Source organism: Poecilia latipinna, unplaced genomic scaffold (genome assembly GCF_001443285.1).
Source record: "Poecilia latipinna isolate Pla-1442-1.1 unplaced genomic scaffold, P_latipinna-1.0 Scaffold719, whole genome shotgun sequence".
NCBI classification, from domain to species: Eukaryota; Metazoa; Chordata; class Actinopteri; order Cyprinodontiformes; family Poeciliidae; genus Poecilia; species Poecilia latipinna.
Genome location: NW_015113335.1, coordinates 164,561 through 181,573, shown reverse-complemented (window position 1 = coordinate 181,573; position 17,013 = coordinate 164,561). Strand labels below are relative to the sequence as shown.

General features: G+C 40.9%; 1 protein-coding gene across 3 annotated transcripts; it reads left to right on the top strand.

Moving 5' to 3' along the window:
- The first annotated feature begins 11,351 nt into the window (after window positions 1-11,351).
- On the top strand, window positions 11,352-16,944 carry sp8b (sp8 transcription factor b). Of its 3 annotated transcripts, none has more exons than XM_015045315.1 (2): window positions 11,352-11,522; window positions 15,288-16,944. In XM_015045315.1, the coding sequence occupies exon 2, from the start codon at window positions 15,321-15,323 to the stop codon at window positions 16,623-16,625; it is 1,305 nt and encodes a 434-aa protein (XP_014900801.1). In that variant the 5' UTR covers window positions 11,352-11,522; window positions 15,288-15,320; the 3' UTR covers window positions 16,626-16,944. The 3 variants fall into 3 exon arrangements, with proteins under 3 accessions (XP_014900801.1, XP_014900799.1, XP_014900800.1); XM_015045313.1 differs by lacking the exon at window positions 11,352-11,522 and adding an exon at window positions 14,764-14,854; XM_015045314.1 differs by lacking the exon at window positions 11,352-11,522 and adding an exon at window positions 14,764-15,080.
- The last annotated feature ends 69 nt before the right edge of the window (window positions 16,945-17,013 follow it).

Below are 17,013 nucleotides of genomic sequence, written 5' to 3'. Positions count from 1 at the left end.
TCGAAAAAGTGTTTAAATTTGTAATCATGTGCCCTTAGTAAAGTTTGTGGAAACTCCTTCCGGGGCAAAAACGGGAGGAAAAGTTTTGGGATACAGCTCTGTTCATCTGCTGAGAGACATTTCTGCCCATTCTGCATGTCTGCCGTCTTCTTTGGTCTCTGTGTTGCTGTTGTTCGTTGATGTTTTCTAACAAACCTCAGAGGTTTTTCCAGTACAGCTGGATTCATGTTGTGAATCCAGCTGTACTGGATTCACAACATTTTTCTTAATAGCTGACTGAAAGACATTTGGACACGTTGGGGGTTTTTTAGAGTACAATGGCGGTAAATTAAAAAAGAAAAAAAAGTACTTTCATTTGCAAGCAAAATCCACATAGCATTTCCTTTCCACTTTACCATTATAAAATAGCATGCATCAATGTGAAATAAACAAAAAAGCAAACTGTGTGACTACTTTTCCAAGTCAGTGCATATTGGTAGTTATATCTACTAGAGCTAGTAACGCACTCGATAAGTTTTAAGGATGAAATGTAAGGCGTTGATTGGAGCTTATGTGAGTGCACACCAGACAAACAACAAAAAGGAGAGTTTAGACTGAGAAGTGTCACTCCCCCTAAAAGTAGAGGGAAGGATTAGAGGAATTCCTCGGTATCAGGTGACACATGTTCGTGCAGAGCTGTGAGAAATCCACAGCTTGATCAGGTTCTTTTAAGCAGCTGCTGTAATCACAAAGTAACCCTTTTTATTGACTCTAGCAGTTTGCAATTAGCCCCAAATCTAAGAACTGCTGGACAAACTTGCTTCTGACAAATCCAAATCATCAATCAGTCCAATTCATCAGCTGGGACAATCAGATAATGCAGCGCAAGGAGACAAAGGGTGATGTCCACATTGACACATGTCTTTGCTGCTTCCTTAATCTAATTAAGGCAAATAAACTCATAACGGATATCCTTGGTGACCAAACCACCAGCGAGGAAGCTAATTTGCTTGCCTTGTTGTGGCTCCACAAACAGATAATGCTGTTTTATTACACAAAGGTCACCAGGGAAATTAACTTCTGGGGCCAGCAAATAAAAGAAAGGCCCCAGCACTCAGAATAACAAGTACACACTGATTACATTCAATCACGAGAGTCCCCACTTAGGACGAGACTCTGACCTTTCTGGCATCTCGTCGCGATATAGGATACGTAAACGGCAGGTTGAGGCCGCTTGAATGGGACTGTCCCCCATGTTGTATTGCGGAGACAATCCGGCAAGGCAGCTCATCCAGATCGTCCGTTCGCCAGGAGAAGTTTGATCTCAACAGCTGGATACAAATTCATGACCAGGCTCAGAGAATTGGACTGGTGGAAACTCAGGTGAATTCCCAACGAGTGAAAACTTTTAGCTAAAGGCCAAACTCTGCTTTTAGAAATCTTTTCAAGAAATCAAATCAAGCAATCATCTGCTGATAATCTACATTCAGTTCCTGTATTGTTTATCGTTTCAGGTTCTCCAACAAGCACCAAGCTGGATGTTTCTTTTATTATACACTTTCATTTCATTTCGCTCCCCTCTTGCTGGTGCAGTTAGTCACTGCCAACCCTCTTTGGTCATGATTGATGTTTACAGGTCATAGCAATGCTCTTAACTCATTACTTAGAAAGGGAAAGATGGGAGCACTTGCTGGAGTGAGATATTGCCGAGGAACACAGGGAGCTGCTTCAATGAAGAGACAGGGAAACTTAGCGTCAGTGTGATAATGGCCGCTGAACTATTGCATGTTTCAATCAATGGAGACAGAAGTAAATAAAAAACCAGAGGGGGAAGATTCGCCGGCATCGATCCTGCCTCAACACAGACCTTGCGGACAATCTATGGTTTGGGCCGGTGATGCTCCCAGTCATCCACAAAATCAATGAAACCCATCCTTTCAATAGCATCCAATTATTAGCACAAAGTAAAGGCAGCCTGCAAAGATAAATCAGAAAACTTTATAGAAAAACGACACCGACGAGACAAATGCTAATTGGAATGTGACTAATGGGTGATCCTAAAACAATACTATTAAAATCAACAACTCTCTGTCCAGAGTTTGTGTATCAGCAATACTTGTCCGATAGAATAAAAGAATTGCATGTTAGTATATTTTCTGAAGAAAAATTTACTTTTTGTAATATTTTTGCAATACTTCAAGTTTTGGCTTCTTCCAACAAAAAGAAAATCTTCATGCAAATAGAATAAATCATCAATTTATTTAGAATTTTACCTGGAAAAGTAAAATGCCATTTTTCTATGCATCAGCAAACTCAACAAAGAAAGACCACTGTTCACACATACGTTTACTTTTTTTTCTCATCTAACCTTAAATCTGAATATTTTTTTTAAACAAGGGGGGGGAAGGCCACATTGACAATTTATTTTTAACAAAAAAAACAAAACAAAAACAACAAAAAAAACTGTGGCACAGTTATTGGCACCTATAATATAGAATTAATTACAGAATGAATCCATCCACAAACCATCTCTTATTTAAACTTTATATGTTGTACAGAGCTTCCATGATTTCTGAAGCTTGTTGTGACAGAAAGGCCTAGGCGCTTCAACACAGAGAAGACAAGAAAACAGGCCAATTCGGTAGAAGTAGGAAAAGTGTTTAATTTGTCACCATGAGAAACATCTCCAGAGTTGCAAACTGTTGCAATGAGTGGCTCCTCCATCCATCCATCCATCCATCCATCCATCCATCCATCCATCCATTGTGTTCTGCATTTTCAAAGTTTGGCTTGCAGAGCTAATTCACACCAAGTTTAATTTTGAACTGATATAAATGACCAAGTCCTGCCTCCTTATGTTGCCTACAACAGGTTGGTGATTTGAGCTGAAGAGAATAATGAAATAAAAAGTAACTTTTTGAGCAGATGATTTAACCTGGGGAGATTTGGTGTGAGCACTACTTGTGGTGTGACTCCCAGCTGCTGATGTTTAGCATTTCCTTCGTTTGGCCTCTGAGCAATAATCCTCATTAATTTCCCATCATAGTTTGTGTTAATTAAAAAAGCTACGAGTCTAATTGCCGTTTAATGTAATGATGCTAAATCTCATGTTCATGTGTTCAGCTCCACCCATCAGCAGCTCGTTACTCGGACTTGCCGGGTTTAATCAGATGGAGAAGGAAGACTCGTCTCTAATTATCTGCTCCGCTTCATCATTTAATCTTCCTGAAAAAGCTCTTCACATGTGCTGCAGCCTTAACTCATAATACATCTTCGCCGAAACAAGCAGCTTGGCCAGAAACTGCTCAACCAACGTAATTATTTATGTGAATATCAGTTTATTGAAATTTCAGAGAGAATGACTAAATGCTTTGTGTATTTTGAAAACATTTTTTTTTTTTATCTTTTCTTACAAAAACTGCGAAACACTGAGACAAGAGATAGCCCATAATGATTTCATTGTTAATGTTAAAAACTTACAGTACTACACAAATACTTTTACAAGGCCTTTCACAATCACTTTTGGTTGAGTTTTAGCTCTTCATCCACTAAAAATAAGAGGTGTGTAGTTGGTTCAAACTGGGACAATGCTGTTTGTTCTTTAACTAAGCTAAAGCTGCAGTCTTTTTTCCAGTAACAACATTCATTGTAAGCATTTGCCCATATGTACCATCCAATATTTTTATACATTTACTATACAAAATAAGGTATTACCAGAATCACCTTAACTTTTTTCCCCTCTTTATTAAATTAGGAAGTACTCCAAAATCTGTTCATATGATAAGCCAGGTTCTGCTGGAGGCTACTCCATGTTAAAGGTGAGTTTTTCCTCTCCACTGTCGCTGTGTGCATGTTCGGTAAGAGTGATTACTGGAAAGTCAACGACCATGCAAGCAATTGTTCACTCTCTCTACATGCCTGTCCTGCTGCAAGTCAAGGAATCAATGCAGTCCTGCTAAAGGTTTCCACAGATAGGGTTAGGGTACTTTTTGAACTAATTTGGATAATTAACTGAGCTCAATGTGTTATTTTATTTTTATTTTTATTTTTGATAACTAGGATTAATTCCAGTGTACGTGGGATTCAATTGGCATTTTTGTAAAGTGGCCCAAAGTGACATTTGCCGTGAACCGGTGCTAATTCGTGAGTTCACTTTAAAGGTAATTTGTCACATCACATTTAGTCTGTTTTTTTTTATTTTTTTATTTTATTTTTTTTATTATCTTCAAATATGTATTCTTTATAAGTCCGTTTTTTATATGTTTTATAATAAGACAAATTTAAAATATTTAACAACAAATTCTCAAACATTCTGAAACCAAGAGCGTAAGGAGTAATCTTTTTTTCTCTCCATTGCCTGAAGGGCAAGTGCAGTGCACATGCTTGCACCATGGAGGGAGGGCATAAAAGAAATCTGATTAAACAATTAGTGTCAATTAGCCCCGACCAAATCATTCCGCAAACAATTGGTCTCTGGTGCCCGGCTTAATTATGGGCGACTTTCAACTCCTTATCAGAAGCCACGTCGCCCATGATTCATGTCCGACTCGCGACTGTCCCTCAAGCACCATCAATTACCCACAAGTAAACAAAACACAAGGAGAGAGAGGAGGGGGAAAAAAAAAAAAAAGAGGAACCGAAGGAAACCAGAGCACAGGCTCCCAGGTCTGATTAGTATACCTCTGTGTATGTTCATCAGCTGCTGCACCAGGGTGGAAGACATAAGATGAGATTTTCAGTGTGATTCTGCAAGGGAAGATTTGCATAAATGTTGAAAAAATAAACTGATACCAACGTTGCTACTTCCAGACAATGTTGCTCTTTGTGACTCTTTAATTCAATTCAAGTTCAATTCAAAAATACTTTATTAATCCCAAAGGGAAATTAAACGTTGTTGGAACTCATTAATTTAGATTCTTCAAAGAGTTACTGAGGATCGTGATGGCTGTTGGCAGTAAAGATCTTCTGCAGCAGTCTGTACGGCACTGAATCTGCAAAAGCCTCTGACTGAAGATGTTCTGCCTTCCCAAGATAGTCTGAAAAAAGTTAAATGTTTCAGATGAAACACATTTTAAGATCTGACAAAGATAACCCAAGTAAATGTACTTTCACATCATGATTCTATTTATTAAAGGACATTGTAATCCAAAGCAGTGCAAGTAATCACTTAAATAGAACCTGTCTGTTAATGTTAAGAAGGTTAAAGATCCAGAAAAGCAACACATTTCTCAACACATGCAGGTAGTAAGAGATTTGTCAACAATGACAACTGTGGCAGAGTTCCTAAAATAATACAAAATACCTGTGTTATATTTGCCTAAATATATGTTGATAATTTTCCAAAGATGAGGGGAAAATGTTCTGTGGACTTACATGTCAGAAGTTGGACTGTATTTTGGATGGTATTTATCTTACTTCATCTGGCATAAAACTAACATTATTTTGAAAAAAATAAAATAAATAAATAAACATTATATGTGCAGACAAACATGAATTCAGTTCTCTACCAAAAAAAAATCCTGGAGGAGAATGTCTGCTTATCAGTTTGGGACTTGAAGTACATCAGCAAGTTCACCTACAGTATAGATCCGAACTCAAACTTTTGCTTTGGCCTAGTCAAGATTGAACAGAAACTCAAGTTATTCTTGCTGCAAAGTCCTCAAAGGTGACTGAATTAAAACATTTAATGCTTATAATATTGGGTTACAATTCCTCCACAGCAATCTGAAAGGCTCATAGTTAGTTACCAGGGTGAGGTAGCTGGTTTGGTTAGCTGTGAAAATCAGGAAAAAAAAACAAAACAACAACAACAAAAAAACAAGTGTAGACATACTTTTTCACATTTCTGCATATTGTCACCTGGAAAATAAAAGTTTCATTAGATTTCCTCTTTTGTTGGATATCCTGTGATAAACCATTTTAACATGAAGTTTTGAGGTGTGCCAGCGGAAACCCGTCTCGAAACGTGAGGTTAGAGATTTTAATGCACCGACACTCACACGCATCCCGAATGCACAGAACGTGTGAAGGAGAACGACAGCAGGCACTATGACATGTTAAATTACCCCGGTGATGTATAGCTTAATGAACCCCTTGTGTTGATCACGCTCCACATTAATCAACAGCCATGAACAGATTCCCTTATTTTCTCAATGCTGCCCTGATAAACTGCAATTTCATTTAACCTTGGACAGCAACTTTAATAGCTTCCACAGGACAACTGTCAATACTTCCCTGGGTATACAGTGATTAAATTGCAAGGCGAGAAGTGTGCCCAGGCTCTCCGCTCATCCTGTGCACCCCAACCACCCCCCCATCACCCCACCCGCCGGCCCCCTTCCTGCTTCAAGCTGCCCCCGACGACTTCGTCATCTTAAATCACAACTCGTATTTCCACACCTGCTGGAATCACTACAAATCATGTGCAAACTTGGTTACAAAAAAAAAAAAAAGAACTTCTCAGCAATTTATAAAACATCGCGTTTGAAGCCTCCGCTATTTCCATCACACTTGCCACCTGTTTTGAAGTTTGTTGTTGACTATGAGCTGAGTGGACAGGATAAAACGAGCCAGTGACAGGGAGTGACCCGAGGCCTGTCATAATGATTTTCCATGATATCCTCCACCCTTGTCAATTTGGCATAAATTACCAGCCATGAAAGGCCTGCTGGCTGATTAAAACCAATTGTCTGGGTAGGAAAGGACAAGGCAACCTCTTTATTATATGATAAACTAAGTTAATGGAAGAAGACAATCTCCCCTCAGGGAAATCGGATAGACTCTTAATTAAAGCATTGTGTTTTCACTAGAAGACGGGGAGGTATTTCCATTATCCTTGCATGCAACAGAGTGAAAACTTTCAGAAACCAAAATGTGATAATGCGAGGCAGCCCCCGCCAAGAAGAGCAAATACATCCTTCCTGTGTGAATACCCGACGAGAAAGCAATGACAGAACAAGGATCCTGTAAAGATTGTGCATCAGGTAAATTAAATCACCCTAAACAAATGATGCAAGCACGTGTTTTTAACAGATTTGTTTATCAAAATCAAACGTGCGACGCCTTATAATTACGCAGGAACACATCATCACTTCTGGAGAACATGTTTCATTATCACTTCGGCAGAAGGGAAAAAAAACAAAAACAAAAAAACATCACTGTTTCGACTTTGACTGCGAGCAAAGAACAAAGCAAGTTTGCCTCTCTCTCGATGATGACATAACAGCAGAAGCAAACATTTCTCTGCTCCTTGACGCTCGCCGGCTTCCTCCACCCACACTTGAGTGGTGACAGGCATACACCCGCACTTCCATTATTATCCAACACAACAAGAATGCCTCCAGGAGGATAATTACTGAAACTTGAAGAGCCGGGGCTAATCCTAAGTACTTCACTTTGTATGACGGCCTTGGTCGCCTTGTCTCTTAGCCTGCCGCTCACGCTGACAAAGTGCAACGCCGGGCTGAGAGTCAACAAGAAGACCCCACGGCCCACAGATGCAACAGTCGAGCCAAAATACGCCATTATCTTGATTTGTTATAAAGAGCTTGAGCTCGAAACGTACTTATCTATAACCTCGGGCAACTGAACAGTCGGAGACGATGCATTATAAAGATCCTTGTTCATAACCTATAAAGGGAGTATTGTGGTAATGAAGAGAAGAGGAAGTATAAAAGAAGCTATTTACAGTTCCTTCTAATGTATTGCTATACATACTGTATACTATTTGGATTTTATGTGACAGACCAACGTAAAAAGACTAAAAAATTACATCTGCTTGTGTTTTGCAGAATGTCTCAATCTGTTTAGCACATCCAACCATTTATGTCGAATATTCTCAAAATAACTCAGTCAGACTGGATTAAGGGGTTTTTTTTATAGTTCTGGACTTTGACTGGACCATTCTAATACATGACTATGGCTTATTCTAAAACCTTGCACAGGAGCTCTGATTACACTCTGCGTCTTAGTCCTGCCTAAAGGTGAACTTCCACCCCAGTGTCGTTTCGTTTCACACGAAAGCTAAAACATTGAAGTTTGGTCTCTTGTGATTAGAACACCTTCTGTCACATACGTGTTACAATCCCAATGGGGGAGTATTTGTCCAGCAGTTTTGAAGGTTATAGGTTAAGTTCAAGCTTCCTCCTGTCACATGTCTTAACCCCATGTTTCCTACCAGTTTGTGTGCTGGTGTAGTGCAAATGGCTGAAGGAGTCTGTTCAAAGTGTTTTGAGTGGTCAGTATGACTGGAGAGACGCTGTATAAACGTAGTTCATTTCTTCTGCAAAATTCCCTTTGCTTTTTTTTCCAGCAATGACTTTCTTCTAGCCTATTTTCTGTAAAAGCTGGAAAATGTGACCCATGAATATATGTTGCTCCTCCAGTGTCATCTCTTAGCAGACTCTGTTAATAATGCTCTCCTTGCCTTTTTTTGGGCACATTTCCCAATGTTTTGGGAAATTTGCAGCACTGCTGTAACTCCTTCCATTTTTGGATGACGGATTGAGATGACTAAGATGAGATTTTCAAAGTTTAGGATGTTGTTTTCTACCCTAACCTCACTTTACACTACGCCACAACTTTATCCCTGAACTGCCTGCTGCATCCCTTGGTGTTCATTATGCTGCTCTGTCCCACCGAGGCCTTCACTCAACAGTTGTATTATTATTTAAAAATGTGTTGATTCTGAATGGAATTGGTTGCAGCAAATTTTATTTAGGAGTATCAAGCTACAATAGATGAACACAAGGGCATACCATGCTGTGTGGATTTTTATCAATGAAAACTATCAGTCCACTTCCTTCCACTTAATAATTCTGCACTGATTTTTTATTTTATTTATTTATTTATTTTAATATCACATGAACTCCTACAAAATTTTCACTAAAGTGTGTGGTTGCGATGTGACGAAACCTTAAAATATTCCAGGGGTGTACATATTTCTGCTGTCAAACCTACCTTGACTGATGGCTGTTTAGACGGATCATTAACGGTCTTTCCTGACATATTCCCGTGAAAAGACCCATCACACAGCACCCACTGTAATTCTGAAGATCTTTGATATTTAACATACAATTATTCTAATATAGGGGGAGAAATGATGCCCATCTGCACCACCACTGACATGGTTTCCATGCAAACCATCAACATGGCAGCTGTGAACAAAGAAGCCACTGCCAGGGGTTGTCAGACATAACAAGCAACTTTAAATTAAAGCCTTTAAACAGCCTCAAGAGGGTAACAAGCTGGTGGGGGATTTTTTTTTTTTTTTTTATGACAATATTTTAAATTTTAATTTTGACCTGTGGGAGGCAATGATCAGTTTGTGCAGTTTTGGTTTGACTTAAAGTTGAAAGGCAGGAAAAAGTTTTTCACCGGCTGCGTCTATTCATCTCAGGAGGACGGGGTGGGATGGGGTGGGGACCAGAGCCTCCCTGTTCTACCACACAAAGCAAGGAACAGCTGGCTGATCGATACCCGACAAAGGCTCAGAGGTTAGAGCAGTCAAAAGATTGTTAACTAGCCAATTTATTTGCCAGACGTTTATATCATTGCTTACGGTTCAGTGCACCCCTTCAGCGCGGCCGTGCTGCCCACCTGTGCTTGGAACAGTTTCAGAGCCTCTTCAGACACTTTCGTGACCTCATGGGCAGCCAAACACAGAGAGACGGAAAAAGATACAAGTGGCTCTGACTGCACTGTAAGTGTAGATTCCCTGCAAGTGCATGTGTATCCGCGGTACGTTTATGTGAACACAACACAAGCCACCCCGGGACCGGTACCACATGGCTATGCAGTCAGCGCTCATGGCTGGCTCATGTTGTGAGATGGCCCAACAGGCTGGCAGAGAGGGGAGACCCTTTCTGTGGCTCACCCAGGCGGAGAGAGGGGCTTCCTGCACATCTTTTGTCACACCATTTGGGCCCTTGTGTCTGAGGCTGCCCTGCGCCTCCGGACCCACTTGGCAGCCGGTCCGCAGACGGACATCTGCTCTCTGCAACCTCCTGGCGAAAAGAGAAAACAACAACATGCAAACCCTGCTCCACTCTGGCTATTTACAGTGGCTTGAAAAAGTATTTAAACCCTAAAAAAATGTGTCACATTGTGTTCGATTGCAACCCCAAACTTCAGTGAATTGTATGTAACAGACTAACACAAAGTAGGGTGCAACAGTGTAGAGAAAAGTAAACATGCTCTTCAATTTTTTTTTTTCCAAATCAAATCTCCATTTGTGTCCATCCCCCGTTACTTAGCTACCCTTAAATAAAAGCCTGTGCAAATCACTGATTTAAAAGCCTCGTCGGCAAGAAAAAACACACCACGTTTAATATCAGTAATCAATCTCAGCTGCTTTTTGGAGCAAACACATAGAAGATGTTGCTACAGTCAGATGAAACAGCTGTGTGGCTGTTTTTCAGCAACAAGCAAAACTCTTGTTTTGCTTGTTGCTGAATCCAGCTAGCATACTTTCTTTTAGTTTTATTTAACAAACTGCATTAACTTTCTATTTGTATTTGTGACCTATGTGCTGGAAAGCCACAAGTGATTGCTTCCCTATACCTGCACAATAAAAATCGGAGTTCTCGACAGATTCAGATTAGATTCTTTGAAAATCTCCACATGAGGAAAAAGTGGCATAGTCAGTTCTCCATCCATGGCCATGACTCCTGTTTTTCTTTTCTTCTTCTTCTTTTCTCTCTCTCTCTCTTTCTTAGCTGCGCAGTGATTCTTCAGCACGCAATATTGAACGGACTTTGTTCGTGCTCAGCGGCCCAGAATAACTCGGTCATTATGGTAGCGAAAGGGACAGGTTTTGAGTTTGATTTCATGATGGTATTATATAGCCCCTGCATGCGCGCAAAAAGAGAAAGCCCTTCAATGGGGACATCTGTTCAACTGCGGCTTACAGTTACAGCCGTGCGCTTAGAGGGGAACAACCTGTGCGCACCAGACGAGCTGAAAAGCGGCTCCTGCTGAAATGCAACAGGCGACACAAGAAGTTTTGATGCACGTGTTGATAAAGAATAGCATGTAAACCTTACTTTCTCTACTCTCTGCATAGGCTGAGCAGCTGTGCTGCCTTGTCTGGGGTTATCGCAGTGACCCCTGATATTACTCTTTCTTGTTAGACCGCTTAGTAATTTGTCACCAGCGGCCAACACTTGAGCTGTGGTGCGAACGTCGCTCTCCAAATGCGCGAAACCACCAAGTGCACACGGTTGGAAAGTGTTGATTTCTTAAAAGAAAACCAACTATAAAAAATAAGCAAATAAAATAAAACGAATGATATGACTGGTATTGAGTTGTCGATATAGCATTCAATAAAAAAAAATCAAAATATATGAGTTCAGGAGTATGAGTAAGAAACTGGGTTCAGCTCAATATCCCCCCGCCGAGTTATTCCTAATTGAATTGCCAGTGTAACATTTATCTGGCACCGTTTCACGATCACACCGGAGAGCAGGAGATGCTGGTGTTTTTCCTCCGCCTGACAGCCAACATCGAGGGTCAATCAATGCGCTGCAAAGGAGCGGTGGAGCGCGGTATGTAGGTTTTATTTCTCACCATCACTTTTTATTCGCTTTTTATAACGCTGGGACAAATTATTCGCCGCTTGATTTTTATACCTTGGCTTAGTTTTACAAATAAAATAAATAATAATAATTTAAAAAAAAATACATCGTAGTTTGATGTAGCTAATTTATACCCAGTGGAGATCTATTTTTACAAAGTCAAAATATAGATGTAATTTTATGCAAATTAGTGTCGTTTCCCTTTCATTTAATTTTACTTGTTGTAAATATTGGAAAGTATGCGTTTGGAAGCGTTTGCAATTAAACAAGATGCGTAATCCAAAATGATCAAGTCGCTGTGGTGGTTTCGCATCAGACACAATCTTTACATTATTCACTCCATATTTTTCCTCGCACCTAAAGGAAATTCAGGGTGAACCCAACACACACACACACACACACACACACACACATACACACAAACATACACAGAGAGAGAAGGAAGAAAAAAACAGCGGTTGTCCAGTCCTAGAAACACAGGAATTAATCAGATTGTCCATCTATCACGCTGCGCAATAAAGGAAGCGACACGGGTTAGGGCAGATGATGTGATGAATAATCCCTGGTCGTTTTAATTAACTTTTCCCTGTCCCGTAATGACCAAGCTGGTCAACAGACCCGGTCAATAAGCATGTTAATATCAAACAAATAAAACTGCGGATGATTAAAAACCTCCCGCGTTATTAAATTTGAAATTCAAATGAAATTTATGCCCCCAGCTCACACTGCATGCAAATGACCACAAACGCGCGTTGCCTTCAATATCTTATTATGTAACACGAGCTTCTTACAGTTTTTCATTATTATTATTTTACCAAATGTCAGTGGAGAAAGCGACGAACCAATTTAATTTAACAGGATTGCTCTATTTTCAGGCACAGATTGGAATCACTTATTCTAACAAATTCCTAAAACCAAAACCCGTCTTGGAATTAGAAAGAAAATATATACTTTTTTTTATTATTATTATTATTTCTAATGGCTGTAAATCTTCTAAAGTCAACCACGCCGACCTCTCATCCTCTTCATCTGCTGCTTCAGATGAACATGGTTTATAATGAAATGAATAATCTCCCCCAATACACACACGCGCGCGCGCGCGCGTAGACAGACACACACACAAACGCGTGCACCACCCCGGAATGCACCGTCTATAACAGTTTTAATCAAAACTGTCAAGGTAATTGGACACAATTACAGTGATGTGAAAGTTTGAGACGATGCAATATAAGTGCACGAGCAGAACAATGCAGCCTTTATGTTTTCTGTAATGCTCTGTGTATATTAAGTCTATAGAAGTTAAAACATGCAAATTCCCCTTTGAGGCAGAATAATTCTATAATTTAAATAAATAAATAAAAAAAAATAGAACAGAGTAAAAGATCCAAAACAACTTTAGACTTGGTTGGATTGAAGCAAACAACTGCGTTCCTGGTGAAAAAGGAGAATCTACAACTTTCTTCTGAGGATGATCTTAATTTCAAAATAGAAACTTTCAACTTTATTTTCTTCACTGACTTAAAGAAACTCGTACAATAAAAGGATGAAAACTGATACAAAAATGTGTCACCATTTTATTCGAAAAGTCTAACATTTCTGAGTAGAAATTATATCTTTAACAGCTAAGAGACGCTAAGCTTAATTGGGTGCATTTTAAAATTTCGATTATCTGGTTTGTTTCCCCTCAAAAACTGAACAAATATAAGAACTCGGTTGTTATTATTGCATAAAATGTTACAGGAATCGTAAAAGAGGGTAAATAAATTTAGACCATGAAGGCATGTAGATCTTATTCCTGACTACCACAACTAAGATGTCCTGCTGAGTAACAAGGATTGGATCAGGTTTATGAAGTTTAGCTTGTTAGGAAATTTAGTTTTAGCCTTAGCTCTATCACTAAAATGGTTAAAGCAATACAATGTTTCCAAAATGTAAACAACTTCTAAAACTTCTATTTCAAGAAATCAGAATATAACACCCTTTTTCATGGAAAGCACAGTTCAAGATCTAATACTCCCTGGTAGGAACTGCCTCCAGGTTACAGATGTCACTAGCAGGTTTGGCTTTAGCATTAGCGCTGTCATTAAACTAATGAATGAAATGCCATTGAAGCAGTATGAACTGTTAGAACCATGTTTTGAAAGAGTGACATCTAACCTTTACTTATGAAAACTGCAGCTTAAAAAAACCTACCTCGAGATGTTTAGTTTACATTTCCGACTTTAACATAGTCGCTGTCACTGAACTAGTTAAAACTTTAAAACAAATCTAAATTGTTACTCCAACACCAAAGTTCTCTGAATCACAAACATTTTTGAAATTGTATATATTTTTTTAACAAAAAAATAAAGTGCTTCATCTTGTCAGAATAGAATCAATATTAAATATTAACTTTACAAATTATTATTTTTGGTTAGCAATGTAATTACATTAATGACTAAAATTGTATACATTCCAAAATTCATTTTTTAAGTGTAGTTTTTGAGCTTATGACAGTTATCATTTGCTGGTTTAAATATTCATCTTACCCCTCTAAGTCAGACAAAATAAAATTTAAAAAATAAAAAAATAATACCAAATGACATTTTTTTTCTATGTTTTCCAGAAATGTTAGAATTTAAGTTATTGAACATTACAAAATGTTTGATTTAATCTCTTTTTAATGGCTAAAATCAAAGATAACACAGAGTTCATTTTTATAGTGTAAACTGTCACTTTTTTTTGTTTGTTTTTTTTTTGTTTTGTTTTTTTTGCATGCTGGAGCTTCAGTACGGCTTCAGTATGGCCTGTTGCCTAACTCCGCAGGCATGTTTGATTGACCCCATATCGTGATCACTCCTCCTTCTTTTTCAAATTTATGTTATGAGATCTGTTCTGTAAATTTTCAATAAGTGCTGTTCCCCCTCCCTTAATTCCTCCTTCCTAATTCACTCTCATTTAACTTTACCTTCCTTCCGCTGTCTTTTATTATGGCGGGGGTGGGTTGGAGGGTGGAGAGCTGTCTGGGTAGGGGAGGGAGGGGGCTCTTCTATCGATGACCTCACGGTTAGTATGTGGCAGTGCGGCGGGGAAGGGGGCAGCTGATTGGTCGCCCGTGTCACACAGCGCCACTTCAAAGCCAGAGAGGAGCCTACAATTGTGGAAGAATGGGCGGAACGCATCATTGTATTGCACACCTCTAAAAAAAAAAAAAGGAGAAGAAGAAGGGGGGGGGGGGGAAAGCAGCGCTCCTGATTCATAAATATAAAAAGATCCTCTGAGGAGGGCAGTGTTTTTGTGTGATGGCAACTTCACTTCTAGGGGTGAGTCGAAAAAAGGGACTTTCTTTCTGCTTTTAATTAGTTCTTGTCATTGTCCTGCCGTTTGGAGGGGGATTAAACTTACTGCAGCAGAGCCAGTGCGGTGGTTATACTTTCAGCAGCAAGTTCGTGGAAGTTCTGCTTTATAGAGCTAAACAAAAAAAACACGCATGGTTTCGCTCGTGTTCAGGTTGGAATTTGTCTGCACTTTGACGTTGTTCTCGATCAGGTAGGAAGTGATGAGAATCTTAGAGTAGAACTTTAAGCAAACTGCCGCCAAATACACAGTATTTTAAAAAAAAATCATTTGAAACATTGTGAGCAGTCCTTTTTCTGAAATATTGCCATACACATCTTCGTTTTAACCTGCTAAAGTTTTAAACTTTGCACAGTGTGACTTAGATTTTTGTTTTTGCGTGTGTGTGCGCCCTTTTAGGAGGAGCCGAGGTTAGGATCGACTCCTTTAGCCATGTTGGCTGCAACATGCAACAAAATAGGGAGTCCGAGCCCTTCACCGTCCGCTATATCGGATAATTCCTCGTCTTTTGGGAAGGGGTTCCACCCGTGGAAGAGAGCCGCCGCCAGCAGCTGCAGCCTCGGCTCCGGCCTGTCCAGCTTCGGGGTGTCCCGGAACGGATCTGGCATTGCCTCGGACTCTTTCGGCAACAACGGCTCCAGCGGATCCAGTGCCTTCTCTCTCACGTCTGGCACGTCGTCCGGCTCCCATTTCGGAAACGATTACTCCGTTTTCCAAGCCTCGAGCAACTCTCAAGAGTCCAGCCATCAGCCGGTCTTCATCTCCAAGGTGCACACTTCGGTGGACAGCTTGCAAGGCATTTATCCGAGGATGAGCGTTGCGCACCCGTACGAGTCCTGGTTCAAGTCATCCCACCCCGGGATCCCGGCGGGGGAGGTCGGCACCACCGGAGCTTCTGCCTGGTGGGACGTGGGAGCAGCGGGGTGGATTGACGTTCAGAACCCGAATGGAGCAGCACTACAATCGTCCTTACACTCCGGTGGACTGCAGACCTCCTTACACTCTCCCCTCGGAGGATATAATTCTGACTACTCCAGTTTAAGTCACTCTGCTTTCAGCACGAGCCCCTCTCCACACCTGTTGACAACCGGCCAACACCTGATGGACGGTTTCAAGCCGGTGTTACCCTCTTATCCGGACACGAGCCCCTCGCCGCTAACTGGAGCAGGTGGGACTATGCTCTCGGGGGGTCCCCCTGCAGCATTAGCGGGCTCCCCGAGGTCCTCCGCTCGACGGTACTCGGGCAGAGCCACCTGCGACTGCCCGAACTGCCAAGAGGCGGAGAGACTGGGACCGGCGGGCGCCAGCCTGCGGCGGAAAGGCCTACACAGCTGCCACATCCCCGGCTGTGGGAAGGTGTACGGCAAAACGTCGCACCTGAAGGCACACCTGCGGTGGCACACCGGCGAGAGGCCGTTCGTGTGCAACTGGCTGTTCTGCGGGAAGAGGTTTACGCGCTCCGACGAGCTTCAGAGGCACTTGCGCACACACACCGGCGAGAAGCGCTTTGCGTGTCCGGTGTGCAACAAGAGGTTCATGCGCAGCGACCACCTGAGCAAGCACGTAAAAACTCACAGCGCCGGGGGGTCCGCTGGCTCCGGCTCCGGGGGCAGCGGGGGGAAGAGGGGCAGCGACACCGATAGCGAGCACAGCGCGCCGGGGAGCCCTCCGTGCCATTCCCCCGACTTGTTGCACCCACCTGAATCCACCCAGGGAGTGGGCATGAATGGCCTCTAAAACTACATCATGTTAAGTAAAAATAAAATTGAAGAAGAAGAAGAAGAAGAAAGAAAAAAAAATGCAAACGAGTGGACATACTTTAGTGTATGCGATCAGCTCTATCCTGACTGTTGTCAATTAAGTGTTTAAGTCTGCAATCTGCGTCATTTCAGCTGTGCCATTAAAAGCGTCAAAATTAGTGACTTCAGGCGTGAAAGTGAAAATAATCTCTTGAATTTCTCAGTATGACATGAAAAAACAAACAAACAAACAACGCTTTGAAATATGGAGGCCTTGGAAAAGTTGCGCTCCTGCTGTCAAAACTGTCCTAAAAAAACACAAAAAACCAAACACTGGCACTTTAATATCGAGCAAAAATGTGTGTGTGTATGTGTGTGTGTGTGCG